Source organism: Macrotis lagotis, chromosome X, assembly GCF_037893015.1.
Source record: "Macrotis lagotis isolate mMagLag1 chromosome X, bilby.v1.9.chrom.fasta, whole genome shotgun sequence".
NCBI classification, from domain to species: Eukaryota; Metazoa; Chordata; class Mammalia; order Peramelemorphia; family Peramelidae; genus Macrotis; species Macrotis lagotis.
In genome coordinates this window covers 209,427,171-209,442,508 of record NC_133666.1, presented here as the reverse complement: position 1 = coordinate 209,442,508, position 15,338 = coordinate 209,427,171, and the positions used below count along the sequence as shown (strand labels likewise).

At 33.2% G+C, this 15,338-nt stretch overlaps 1 protein-coding gene across 1 annotated transcript; it reads right to left on the bottom strand.

The window, feature by feature from the left end:
* Positions 1-2,074: 2,074 nt before the first annotated feature.
* STARD4 (StAR related lipid transfer domain containing 4) lies at positions 2,075-14,420 on the bottom strand. The gene is made up of 3 exons (XM_074204473.1): positions 12,929-14,420; positions 11,538-11,652; positions 2,075-10,595 (listed from the first exon to the last, which is right to left on the bottom strand). The coding sequence occupies exons 1-3, from the start codon at positions 13,034-13,036 to the stop codon at positions 10,369-10,371; spliced, it is 450 nt and encodes a 149-aa protein (XP_074060574.1). The 5' UTR covers positions 13,037-14,420; the 3' UTR covers positions 2,075-10,368.
* Between the last annotated feature and the right edge of the window lie 918 nt (positions 14,421-15,338).

Sequence of the window (15,338 nt, the reverse complement as noted above, 5' to 3'; positions counted from 1 at the left end):
CAATGATCTCTTAGTTGCCAAATTCAATGGTGATTTCATTCTCCTTGATCTCTCTCTGCAGCCTTTGACACTGTTGGTTTCTCATCCTTGATATTCTCTTCTCTCTATCTACTTTGCTGGATCCTCTTTCAAATCATACCCTCTAATCATAAGTCCCCCTCCAAGTTCTGTCCTGGGTCTTCTCTTCTCCATTACTTGACTTGGTGATCTCATCAGCTTCTATATGTTTAATTTCCATTTTTATTCTGATGATTCTTAGATGTATTTTTTCTGCCTCAACCTCTTTGTTGACCTCAACCAAACTGGCATCTCCAACTGCTTTTCAGACATCTCAGATCAGATATACAGAAAAAAAAAATCTTTAAAATCAGTGTCCAAAACAGAATTCATTATTTCCTCTTCTAATCATTCTCTTCTCTGACACCACCATTCAATTAGTGAAGGTCCTAAGCACCTCCTGCTTGGTTTATTACAATAGCCTGCTGGTTGGTCAACTTGATTCACTCTCTGCACTCTCAACCATCTTCCATGGAGTAATGAAGTGATTCTCCTGAGGTTCAAGTCTGACCATATTACTTCATTACTCCATGGAAGATGGACAATAGACTATAGTTGCTCCCTATTCCCTTCAGGATCAAATATAAAAATGTTGTTTGGCATTCAAAACTCTTCCTAACCTAGACCTCCAGTCTTCTTCAACTTTATTCCACAACATCTACTTTTTGATGGTGACACTGGTTTCCAGGCTCTTCATGAACAAAACATACTTTCTCTCTCAGCTTTAGGTATTTTCTCTGACTTACCCTTGTTCCTGGAAGTTTCCTATTAATCCCAAATAAAATCCCATCTTTCATTGGAAACTTTCCCCAACATCTCTTAATTTTAGTGCCTTCCCTATTATTTCCTACTTATTCTCAAGATAACTTGCTTTATGTTTGTTGCTGTACATTTGTTTATGTATTGTTCCCCCATCAGATTGTAAGTTCTTTTAGGTCAAAAATCATCTTTGTTCTTTTTTGAAATCCCAGTGCTTAGCAAAGTGACGTGGTAGTTGCTTAATAAATGTTTGATTAATTGGTTTTTGTCTGACACTTGATATGTAGATTATTTGGAATAATTTTCTTTCTTCTGAGATTGATCCCTGTCACCATAATTGTTCTAGGATTCTATCATCTCATTACCTACCTCAGAGAGTTGTGAAGAGTGCAATTAATATATAAACATGTAATATATATATATATATATATATATATATAAAATGTAATATATGTAATATATGTATATAAACATGAGCTTTTATTGTCCTTTACTACTAGCTATATTATCATTACTGTTAGCTTTTTTTTAAGGTTTTTGTAAGGCAAATGGGGTTAAGTGGCTTGCCCAAGGCCACACAGCTAGGTAATTATTAAGTGTCTGAGACCGGATTTGAACCCAGGTACTCCTGACTCCAGGGCCGGTGCTTTATCCACTATGCCACCTAGCCGCCCCTACTGTTACTGTTAATGCTATTATTATTATTATTCTTTCAAAGATTTCTGGAAAATTATTTTATTTCCTTCCTTGCTTTTTCTTCCTTCCTTCCTTCTTTCCCAGAACTGATTTCATTGGTTGAGGTATCTTTCAATGAGTAACTTCATCAACCAGTTCAAACTGGTACCTCTACAATTTTATAGTATCATAGTTTCAGAATTAGAAGAACTTTCTATCACAGAAAAGTTAAAGTGATAGTTTAAAAGTTTCCTGGGACAATAGGTAATATGACTATGATTATATGTCCAACCTATCACAACTAACCTTAAGCCTAGATTGTTTTAATTCTGAGACTGACTTTCTATCCACTTTGCTAAGCCACCTCTTTCCAGTAAATAAAATGAGAAAATATAAAAGAATTTTCAGGGGTGGGGGAAAGATCTGCTTCCCCCTGAAAAATAGAGGAAAAAACCTAGCTTAAAAGCTATATATAATTTGCTATATATACATATATATGTATCATATAAAATTCATTTCATAATATATACTAGAATTATAGTACTATATTCACTATATATATATATATATTATACAGCACAATGCCATATGTACATATTATGTCTATATATGACCTATAAAATTCTAGGTATATGCATCATTTATAATTCTATATATATTATATACATATATGCCTATTATTACAGAAATATTATAGGAGGACTTAGCATAGATGTGTCTATGTATTTATAGTTAATTATATAGACTTAGTTTTTAGTCCAGGTGACTTTCTTTTTGTAGTTAATTAATACTCTATTAGGGCAGTTAGGTAGCCCAGTAAAAAGAGCACCAGGCCTATGTATAAGGAAGACATGAGTTCAAATCTAGTCTCATGGGTTCAAATCCAGTCTCAGACACTTAGTATTTGAGTTTCCCTGGATAAGTAACTCAACCCTGTGTTACCTTAGTTTCCTTGTCTATAAAATGAGCTAGAGAAGAAAATGGCAAGTCAGTCATATCTTTGCCAAGAATACTCAAATACATTCACAAAAAGTTGAACATGAGTGAAATGACTCTCTTACCTTCAACTGATATCATTTAATAGTAAATCAAACAGTATTTATAAGTGCCCATTATGTACCCTTAGGTGTTGTACTAATCAAGAGGGATACAAAGAAAGGCAAAAAAATGTAATCTCAGCTTTCTAGGAGCTAATAATTTAATAACATATAAGGGATAGGGACCCAAGTAAAACCTCACAAAAGCAACCAAGATGAAACATCTTCAAATCAGAGTTTCATCAGAACCAATCCAATAATCTCATGTTTGCCCATTTTGCAATTTTCATCATATATTCAAAAGGAGGCAATCACAGCTGTTAATATTAATGGCAGTAGCATTTATTCTTTGTTCATTTCCTAAAATACAAAAATGACTTTGAGCAGTATTCTATCTACACATAACTATAAAAATTACCTGCCTCCCCTCACTTTCCCTCAAAAGAACAGATGGAAACACAGTATGTATCAAGAACTCTCTGTCCTGCCAAACATGACCAAACCAATTGGGGCCAAAGCTGTTAATACTGAGCAAGCATCCTTTATGACTTCAATTTATCTTCATTGCCAATAGTAATGACTTTGTTATACTGATTAAGGTACATACTTTTGTTTCCTCTGGCATAGCATGCTGTGCTCATCACTGGCACCAGAGAAGGCTTTCTTGGTTTTTAGAAGCTTTAAATCAATGGCACCACATCTATTACAATTAATTTCAGAGTTTTAACTAGATAAAATGTATCCAAAAGACAGACTGTAGCATATTTCTCCTGGTTCTTCTTAGACCAACCCCAAAAAATGGTGGAAAGGACTGGAAGTCAATACATCATTATTTCTTAAAATAGCAGGTTTAAGGTAGACAAAAATTTGGGGCCCCTCTGGTTTTAGTACCATTATTTGTAACCAAACAACAAAATTATTTTAAGTCTAGGAACGCTAGTGATGGTTTAGTATTTATTTTGTATCACTGTAATTAATCTGGAATGCATTTATCATCCCCCTGTTTATCTTAGCAAATAAAAATTCATATGTCAGTGAATATCAAAACTACAGGATTCATTATTAGGAGACAATGTTTATTTCTTACACTTTGTTAATCTTATTATAGTTTTCAGGATGTATCTTTTGATGAAAAAGCCTTTGTTACCTGTGTGGATTTTTTTTTTAAAGATGAAGCATAAGAAATTGAGGAAACCTGAGGAGTTACTCAGTGCTCCCAGTATCTCAAAATATGAAGTAAATTGACACTAAAACTGACCTGTTTTGTTAACAGCTAACCACAGCCAAAGGAAACAAAAGCATGTACCTTAATCAGTGTAACAAAGTCATTACTACTGGCAATGAAAATAGGTTGAAGTCATAAAGGATGCTTGCCCATATTAACAGCTTTAGCCCTGGTTGTTTGGCTCCAATTGGTTTGGTTATATTTGGCAGGACAAGAGTTCTTGATACATACTATGTTTCATCTGTTCTTTTGAAGGAAAGTGAGGGGAGGCAGGTAAAATCTTTGGGAATTGACAAAAATAAATACACTTCCCTCATTCAGCACTTAGCACAATGTGTCACATAGTAGGAACTTAATGTTTCTGAATCAATTCAAATTAAGGCATTCTCATCAGTTAAATAAAATCCCAATTTCACATACAAATCCCTGAAATTATAATGCTCTAATAAAACCTATTTTTTTCTTCAGATATGCAGATATGCAATATTTTCATTTAATCATAAAATGACTGAAGAAATTTGCACTCCAAACTCTTCTTCATTTCATTTAATTCTCTTTACATTCAGGTTCCACTACATTAAAGTATCTGATTTCTAGTCTGCCACTGACAAGTTGTGAGACCATGAATAAATCATTCTAACTCTAGTGTTTTATCAGTAAAATGGGAGTGCCTTCCTTTCTTTTATGGTAGAGTTCCTGTGAAGTTCAAATAAGGAAATGTGATGTCTTATCTTTAGAGAATAGTGTTTCAGATAAAGCTTATGCCGACTTTGGTGACAATGAGAAAGTTTTAGCAAGAAGGGTAGAAATAAATAAAAGGGGAAAATCTTTTTAGACAGGTAGATCTAGGTGAAGGTAAAGAAGGAAATGTTCACTATATGTCCATGTTATACTGGAAATCCTATTATGTGTCTGGTGTGTGTAAATGATATGACAGGCTACCAAAACCTTCAATTGCTTATAAATGATAACATGGAATGGCCCTAACTAGTAAAGATTAATTTGTTAAATATCAAAAAAGGGTAATACATGTGAGTAAATCTGCACTAGTTGTAGACTAAAATCCCAGGTCTATGAAGATTTCCCAGTTGAACGTTTTTGCTTGGATAGTAAATGTAAAAATTAAGTTGAAACAGTAGAATGTTCTAACAATGGTTCAATAAGCTTTAGTTTCCTTTTGATGGACTTGTAAAGCTTTTTACCTGCATTAGTGAGTATTACTAAATAGAAAAGGGTCAATGCATAACTAATTACTTTAAGTGTATTATCTTAAATTCTTCCCTGAAGTCATTTCAGTTATAAATTTTGTACCTTTTGGATATTAATTCAATCTGTTTAAAGAAATGCTTTTCAGTTTAAAAAATTTAATTATTAATATTGATAGATCCACCATTGATGAGCTGTGAGATAAAAGATATGAAGACTTTAAATACCTAATATTTATGTAGTTCTTTAAAGTCTGAAATACTGTATTCTCATTTTAATGGATGAGGACAAAAGACTTTTCCAACATTCTTAAATAATTTTATTTTCCCCCCAAATACAAGTAAAAACAATTTTTTAACATTTGTTTTTTTTAAAGTTTTGAGTTTCAAACTCTATTCTTTCCTCCTTTCCCTACCTCCTATCCCTATCCCCATCCCCTCCCTGAGATGCTAAGCAACTTGATAAGTTACACATGTGCAATCATATAAAACATTTTCATATTAGTCATTTTGTGGAAGAAAACTTGAAAATAACAAAGTAAAAAAATAATATGTTTCCATCTATATTCAGATGCCATCAGTTCTTTCTCCAGAGACAGCATTTTTCTTGAATCCTTTGAGATTGTCTTGAATCATTGTATTGCTGAAAAGAGCTAAGTCAACAGGGTTCATCATACATTTTGCTGTTACTATGTACAAAGTTTTCCTGGTTCTGCTCAATTCACTCTGTATCGATTCATGTAAGTCTTTCCAGACTTTTATGAAATTTTACTCATTATTTCTTATAGCACAATAAATATTTCATCACAATCATATACTGCAACTTGTTCAGCCATTTCCCCAATTGATAGGCATCTTCTCAATTTCCAATTCTTAGTCACTGCAAAAAGAGCTGCAATAAATATTTTTATATAAATAGGTTTTCCCATTCCCACCTTTTTTTTTTTATCTCTTTTGGATACACACCTAGTAATAATACTTCTGACTCAAAGGATATACCTTATTTTTCAGCCCTTTGGCATAGTCCCAAACTATTCTCCATGTTTCCATCAGTTTACAATTCCAATATCACATTAATGTCCCAGTATTTCAACATCCTCTCCAATATTTATCATTTTCCATTTCTGTCATTTTCTTTTACTGCAAATGACAGGTAAAAGATGGTATCTCAGTTGTTTTAATTTGCATTTCTCTAATCACTAGTGACTTAGAGCACTTTTCATTTCCTAAGATTTGATTTCTTTGACAACTGTTTTCATATTCTTTGGCCATTAATCAGTTGGGGGATGACTTGGATTCTTATAAATTTAATTCAGTTCTCTATATATTTGATAAATAAGTTCTTTATCAATGACACTTGGTGTAAAAAAATTTTCCCATTTTCTGCTTTCCTTCCAATTTTGATTGCATTGATCTTGTCTGTACAAAAGCTTAATTTTATAAAATCAAAATTATCCCTTTTATATTTCATAATGCTCTCTGTATTTTGTTTGATTCTAAATTCTTATCTTACACATACATGATAGGAAAACTATTCCATGCTTTCCTAATTTATTTGTGGTATCACCCTTTATCATTTACTCATTTTTACTTCATTTTGTTATATAGTGTGAGATGATGATCTGCACCTATTTTCTGCCATGTTTTCATTTTCCCAGTAGTTTGTCAGTGAGTTTTTGCCCTAAAAATCTGGATCTTTGAGTTTATCAAACACTAGATTACAATGAACATTTCTTACTGTGTGTATTATGTACCTACTTTATTCCACTGTTCTTATTTCTTGACTAGTACCATATTGTTTTGATGATTACCACTTTATAATATAGTCTGAGACCTGGTACAGGTAAGTCATCTTATTACCATGTGATAACTATAATTCACATAACATTTTTGGTAGCTTGAAGGGTAAAAACTAGATTAATTTAGGTAAATTTATCATTTATATTACATTGGCTTAGCCTACTCATAAGAAATTATTATTTTTTTGATTTGTTTAGATCTGACTTTGTGTGTTTTTTTTAATTGTGTTCATCAAGTTTCTATGTTTGTCTAGGCAGGAAGACCCAAGTATTTTATATTTTCTACAGTTATTTTAAATAGGATTTATCCCTATCTTTCTGCTGGATTTTGTTTAATATCTAGAAATGCTGATGATCTATATGGTTTGATACTCAGAAACTTTGCTAAAGTTGTTATAAGTATAACATTATATCATCTATAGTAATAGCTTTTGTTTCCTCATTTGTCCATTCTTTGATTTCTTTTCTTTTCTTATAGCTACCATTTCTAGGGCAATATTGAGTAAGAGTGTTAATAGGCAGCCATGCATCACTCTGATCTTATGGGAAGCTTACTAGCTTATTTCTGTTACAGGTAATGTTTGCTGATGGTTTTAGATAGATATTAATCCTTTTATTCCTATGCTCTCTAAGGTTTTAAATAAGAATGGGTGATTATTTTGTTAAAAGCTTTTTTCTGCATCTATTTTAGGTAAAACAGATGATTTCTTAGTGACGATTAATTTTGCTGATAGTTTCCAACATTCTTTTTTTTTTTAAGATTTTTTTTTCAAGGTAATGGGGTTAAGTGGCTTGCCCAAAGCCACACAGCTAGGTAATTATTAAGTGTCTGAGGTCGGATTTGAACCCAGGTACTCCTGACTCCAAGGCCGGTGCCCTATTCACTGCACCACCTAGCCGCCCGTTTCCAACATTCTTAATGCTCATAATTTCTATTATGGAAAAGTATGATATCAGCATAATACTGCATATTAAAAATGTTATTTCCCCCAACACTGCATCAATTTTCAAAGGTTAAGCAACTGAAAAATATCAAAATAATGCCACCTACATCAAATTGTGCCCTGTATCAAACATTTCACAAGTCATATACTATTGATAGCAATGAACCATAAATTCCTTAAGATATGTTCTTTAAACATAAACTGCCTACAAATAGTAGTAAACTGCATATCAACAGATGTATATATACAATGTGTTTACGTATACCATATGCATGTGTTGATATATATATTAAAATATATCTTATTTGTGTCTTTAATCATCAGTATCAAAATTTCATCATTCCCCAAAATAAGATATTTTCTCATAAAAATAATTTCCTTTTCATTGATAGCAGTTAACAATCTACTTCCTAGAGTTCCAAAGTTCCATTTAACTAAAAATAACCCAACCTAAGATTGGAATACTTCTTTAGAAAAAAAAACTAATTTCAAAATATTTGCTACTTTCTAGTATGAATCAATCAATACAATACAATATTAAATTCGTCACAATTTTACATCTAAATCAGTCACAATTACACATATTTTAAATAAACTTTTGAAATAGTGACAATGTCACCAAGGTCTGACAGTTCAGTATATTATCACCACAAAATTCATAAATTTAAGTAAAGTACTCATTTTCTCTAAGCAACATATATCTTTGGCTTGTTTTCTTGAATATTACAAATCCATGGTCCATACTAGTGTTTAGGCCATCTTTGGTTTAACTTGACAGGCATATTTAAGCTGGCTGCCCAGATGAACTAACATGAAATCCTAAAGCCAAATTTAACTTTTAAGTAATGCATATACTGTTTTTCAACCCACCAATGATACAGTAGCTCTCTGAAGATTTTACATGGGGAGGCAATAGCATTAACCTAGGTTGAAATAGTAAATTAGACAGTTGGAGAAGTAATCATTTATCATTCTGAATCCCAGAAATATGAATTAATGAGAGCAGAAGAGACATTAGTATATCTGGAAATGAGATCAATCTGTTCAAGAAGAAACTTTTTTGTTATGTTCAACCAATGAAAATCTCATCCTTGAAGAGCTAGAAATCGTCAATTGATGAATTATATCATAGTATGAAGGGAAGAGAAGCAAAGAAGACAATAAGCAAAAGAACCTGACAGTACAATGCTAACACATAGTTTTCCTTTACTTTTAGAAAATGCAATTTACCAACAACAGCTATTCTACAGATATTCTTAATTAAATAGCTGCTATAACTTGTTCTTTTCTGATAAGCAAGGAGGGGAAAAGGTATATTAGGAGCCCAGAGACATTAATTACTTGGTACTTCCATGGCTCAAATCACTGGCCAATATATGAACTAAGATTTTCTTTCAAGAATTAAATATCCTTTCAGTTCACCATCATAACTATGAGGAGCTAGTCTCCATTTTAAAATGTCTGTATGTGGGTTTTTTTTTGTATATATATATATGTTTATATATGTGAGGGGGATGTGTAAGAATATATTCACAATCATCACATTTCTTCCTTGGAACTCATCTATATTCTCTACATTTCACACTTAAACCATCATCCTTTCTCAAGTTTTTTCCTAAGCCAATATGAAAGTACAAAAGTAAATCACATAGAAGGAGCCCTTAATTGACAACATACAACATCAGTAGAACTAGAAAACTTTTCATTTTGGGTCATTCAAATCATGACTTTTCACAGTGCAAACCACCAGTCTTTTGTTCCAGATATGGCTTAAGTTATGCTATAATAGCATTGCTACTATTCATAATTAGAATGCTCCACAAGAAGCTGTGTGTTTTATTTCCAAATATAAAACAGAGTGCATGTCTTTCTTTATAGGAAATTCTATTACTGGTGTTCTACACTGGCATCAGCTATTACTGTAAAATCTGCTATACTCACACAACAATTGAAGTAGATTTTTGTTACAGCTTTTCCATAGTCCAATTTGACCTACAAAACACCCTCAAATATTTTTGAAGAGATTTCAAGTCAGTGTATCATAGGTACTTAACAAAAGAATGATGGCTGACTATTGAAATGGAAATATATTTGAATTCTAACTAATGAAATTATTTTTATCACCTGTGAATTGTGGGAAACCTTTACTTTTCTTCATTTCAATACTTAACTGGCACATTAATCAACAGTGAATGAAACTTCAGAAAAAGAATTTTAAAAGTCATTGTTTCCTCTAATTTATCTAAGTCTAAAATAATTTCAAAATGATTATAGAAAGAATTAAAACATGAATTTAACAGTAAGATCAGAAAATTATTTTGAATATATACATAACTCTACAACAAATTATTCTGTACACAAGGAGCATATTTAAAAAACTGCTTAAAGTTTTTGGAAATATCCTAACATGAAGTTTGTGCTTCTGATAATTCCTAAGAAGTCAATAAGTTTGTATTCACATTGAGACACTAGTCAGTCCTTAAGATGATGAAATCCAGTTTTCTGTGTTTTAAGCAGTACAGAAGTTCCAACTATCAACATTAGGAATAAAAGAAAGCATCATAATCCAGAACAACAAAATTCTAATGTAGCCTAAGATTTTTACATCATAAAACAGGAAAGAGGAATGGATGATGATGAGTTCATGGCATTTTGGTTCATATTCAGCTAGGCCTTCATGGCTTTTCTGAGGTCACCAAAAAAGTTTACTAGGGTGCTAGCCATGGCTGTATCTACTGCAGACTGAGGAAGCATCCCTCGAAGATCTGTCTGAATATAGCCTGTCAACATACTTTGATCAAGATTGTCTTTAAGTGGGACACAAAACCAACCACAGGGATGATTATAACCACGAACTAAATTTGGTCTCACTTCTTCATAGTGGACACTTGTACCTATAAAACAATTTTAAAATAACATTATTAAGAACAATAATTTACATCTATTCATTATATTCAAAGGATATGAGTATTACCTAAGTTTTGTTTCTATTTTACAAACTGGAAAAATTAACCGCCAATAGTTCTAGTTGTTTATATCAATGGATAAACATACATTCCAAGGACTATGGTAGGTACTGGGTTACAAAAAGAGACAAAAGACAGTCCCCATTCTGATGGAGCTTACAATCTAATGGTGGAGACAATACGCAAACAAACAATAAATAGGAAATAACTTACAAAGAAAAAGCACTAGAATTAAGAGGGGTTGGGGAATGCTTTAGTAAAAGATGGGATTTTAGTTAGCACTCAAAGGAAGCCAGGGAGGTCAGTACTTGAAGCATAAGTGGCAAAATGCAAATGAAACTGCCTATTAACTCCTAGGGAGCCTTTGAGCCAATCCTTAACAGCCTAGGGAAACTAGATGCTGAGAAGTTACTTCTGGTTACTCTATTGGCTAAGGTACTTAAGAAGCTACTTATCTGAAAACACCAACTTTTGTAAACGTATTAATTATGAATGTCTCTGTGAATGAAACCCTCTGGGATGCAAAGAATTTCACTTGGAACAGTTTCCCAAGATTAAAAGGGAAAGTATTGCTTAGAACCACAAAAGAACTAGACTACTACAAATACTAACACAAATTTTTCTATCAAGAATTTGAAGACTGAAATAAAAGGGAACCCCTTCTTTAAGAGTGCTAAAATCCAAATTAGCAAAAAAAGCCCTTATGACACTGATCAAAGTTCAACAACCACTCACATCTCATTACCTAATATTTAATAATTTTGATGTCAACAATTAAAAAGATAAAAAATATGGAGAGTATAAAAAGGAATATTTATTTAATAAAGAACTAAATTTTAATCCAAAGCAATATAGGTTCAAAATTCTTACCACATGACAAAAGCCCTTCTTCATATTGTGTTGTATATGAGAAATCAACAAATTCTCTTGGTGCAATGAGGTTCAACAACTGCCCAGCAGTTGTGTAACGCACCACACAGCAATTCTACAAGATGGAAGAAAGAAAGAGGGTAGAATGAATGGCTAGCATGGGAAGAATATTCATGTTAAAGTTCACAAATCAATCTTTTAGAAAAACATTACAGAGGCAACACTTTCCAAGCAAATCTTGGAGACAAACTTCTTCTCAAAGTGATCCTAATTGATCAGTTCTGTTCTAATTATAGTACCAACTTGACCTGGATACATGGGTTCCACAGAAAATGAGCAAGAAGCATCAGCTGAAAGATATTTAGGTTAAAAACCACCTACTCAAATACTCTGGACTAAAATAGCAAACATCGTAAGGAATTACACCTTTGCAAAACATGATCATGCAGAACTAATGCTGAGTGAGATGAGCAGAACCAGAAAAACACTGTACACCCTAAGAGCAACATGGGGGTGATGATCAACCTTGAAGGACTTGCTCATTTCATCAGTGTAACAATCGGGAACAACTTTGGGCTTCTGCAATGGAAAATACCATCTGTATCCAGATAAAGAACTGTGGAGTTTGAACAAAGTTCAAGGACTATTTCCTTTAATTTAGAAAAAAAAACTGATATCTTATTGTCTGATCTTGTTACCTCTTAGACTTCTTGTCTCTTCTTTAAGGATATGATTTCTCTCTCATCACACCCAATTTGGATCAAGGTACAACATGGAAACAAAGTAAAGACAGATTGCTTTCCATGGGGGGGTGGGGGGGGAGGGAAGTAAGATTGGGGGGGGGAATTGTAAAACTCAAATAATATCTTTAATAAAAATAAATTTAAAAAAAAAACTTGACCATGCAGAGTTTTCAGTTGGCTAAGGTGCTTTTGGCATTTTATTTCAAGGACTAATTGTTATTGGGACTTCTGCATATATACATGGACCCTAGAAGAAGGCTGTTTTTACAATGTTCATGTTACAAATGAAAGAAAATTTTAGATCTAGAGCCATTGTCTCCTTCCAACCCTTTCTTTTTTTTTCTAACGAAGAAAATTTAAGCCCAGAGAAGTGACTTTCTTAATATTACAGAAGTGGAACTCAAGTCTTGTAACTCTTAAATTCTATTTTCTTCCCACCATTAGACCACTTTCAAAAGAAGAAGTAATAGTGTCCTGTTAAAATGGTTTTGCTACAGAAAAAGTAAACTCAAAAATTCTTATTTCAGTGACTGATTTCTTCAAGAGAATGCTCATGATTCTACCATGAGACTTTACCAATGTCACTTAGGACTCCTAGAGCAGCATACACACAAATGTATTCAATGCTTTCTTAGAGAAATGATTTACCTCTTCAAACTGCTCAACAATATCCAGGGAAGTTATTAAGCTGTCCCAATCTAGACGACGAGGCCCTGGGCGTATGTAATCTATAACGGTATTAGTAACATCCTTCATAACACCTTGAGCTTTGTAGCTAGAGAAACAGATGTTAAATGTTATTAGAGAAATATTCTGTTATCTTTTATAAAGCAGAACAATTCTAAAGGAATAAAGGAAATTTGGTTTAAGTACAGGGTGTAGATCATGAAAATGTCACTTTATAACTTTAATCTACACATATCCTTCATTTTCTTGTTTTACCAGTTTACAGTTGACTGAACTATAAATTCCATGAAATCTCCTTACGTTACAAATTGCATAAAAGCTTACATAATGCTTCCATTCTGTGGTCATGATACATATATACTGTCAATGCATATTCATCCTATTAGTACTAAACATATTTTCCTTTGGATTTTAAACAAACCCTGGGCCAAGATTATCACTAATATCCTCTGTTTTGGGGGTCTGTTGCTATTGGTGCTGCCATTTGTCCTTCATTCTCAAAGGAGACTATGACATCAGGGAGGTGCTGCATGACAAGCACAAGAATTGGATTTCAGTGAGGGGGGAGGAGCTGTGCTAAATCACCAGTCTCACAGTCTCCTCCAGAATCATCTGGATCCAGTAACCAGATATTAATCAGAACAACTGGAGATGGTCCTTCATGCAAGGCAATCAGGGTTAAATGACTTGTCCAAAGTCACATAGCTAGTCAGTGTAAAGGGTCTAAGGTTCCATTTGGACTCAGGTCCTCCTGGCTCTAAGATTGGTGCTTTTTCCTACTGAACCAAAGAATATAAAACAAAATCCCTACAAATTAAATAATTTTAAATGAACAAATTAATTGTTAAGAGTCTACTAAGTAGGGGCAGCTATGTGGTACAGTGGTTAGAGCACTCGCCCTGGAGTCAGGAGGACCTGAGTTCAAATGTGACCTCAGACATTTAATAGTTGCCTAGCTGTGTGACTTTGGGCATGTCACTTAACCTCATTGTCTTGCAAAAACAAAAAAACCAAAAATTTTAAAGAGTCTAGGGGCAGCTAGGTGGGGTAATGGATAGAGCACTGACCCTGGAGTCAGAAGTACCTGGGTTCAAATCTGGCCTCAGACACAATAATTACTTAGCTGTGTGGCCTTGGGCAAACCACTTAACCCCATTTACCTTGCAAAAACTTAGAGTCTACAAAGTGCTATGCTAGTGGAGAAGGAAGGTGTTACATTCAAGGAAATATAAGACACAATCCTTTCCCTAAGAAAATTAAATCAAGCTCAGTAAATAAGAGCTGTTACAAAGGATGTCAAGTTAAGTAACAGTAAGTACAAATAAAGAGATTTAAGGCAATGAATGATTAATCATCAAGGAAAGTAGTAGTAGTAGTAGTAGTAGTAGTAGTACAATGGGTGCTTTAATGAAACTGTAGAGTATAGGAATGTATACTCCATAGTGAGTCAAAAGATGATTTCAATTCAACTTAGTTCAATATATATATTTCTTCATTATTCCATTAAAAAAACTTATAATTTTATCATTCTCTCTTTAATTTCATGAGTACTACTTTGGCTTATAATTGAGGATTTTTGATCTGTTCTTTTTCTAGGTTTTTTTTAAATTGTATGCCCAATTCATTAATCTGCCTTTTCTCTCTCTCTTTTATTGATATGTGTATAGAGAAATGCTGCTTTGGCTGCATCCTATATATTTTGGCATGTTGTCATCCCACTGTTGTTACGCTTTAATGAAATTATTTATTGTTTTTATGATTTGTTCTTGGACCCACTCAATATTTTACCAGTTCCTCCTGTAAGCCACCCTCCTCTCTTATTACCTCCTATTTCCCCTCCCTTTCTTTGATCCTTTCTATTCCTGCTTCACTGTTCTGTAAGAAAGATGTCTTACAGAAAGATTGTATGTGTGTGTGCGTGTGTGCGTCATGTGCATGTGTGTGTGTGTGTGTGTTCTAACCTCTTTGAACCCTTCAGATACAAGTTCAAGTACTGCCTTCCCCATTTTCCTCTCCATGTTGAAAACTGCCTGCATGCATCTTTATGTGAGATAATTTTGCTATGCAAACCCCATCTAATTGCCTTAATAATGATAAAGTTTGGGAGTTCACTCTTCATAGAGGAATGCAAATAGTTCAATCTCATGACTAAACTCAATCATATATTTCTCTTCCAGATTTATCTTTTAACTTATGATAAAGACAATAACTCACCCCAGAGACAGAGACATTGAAATCTGAACACAGACTGAAGTATAATTTTTTCCTCGCTCTCTCTCACTCTATTCTTGAGGTTTCTCATCTTCTTGGGGGGGGGGGAGGGTGTTTATGTTTATTCTTATATCTACTCTTATAACATTAAATTTACATC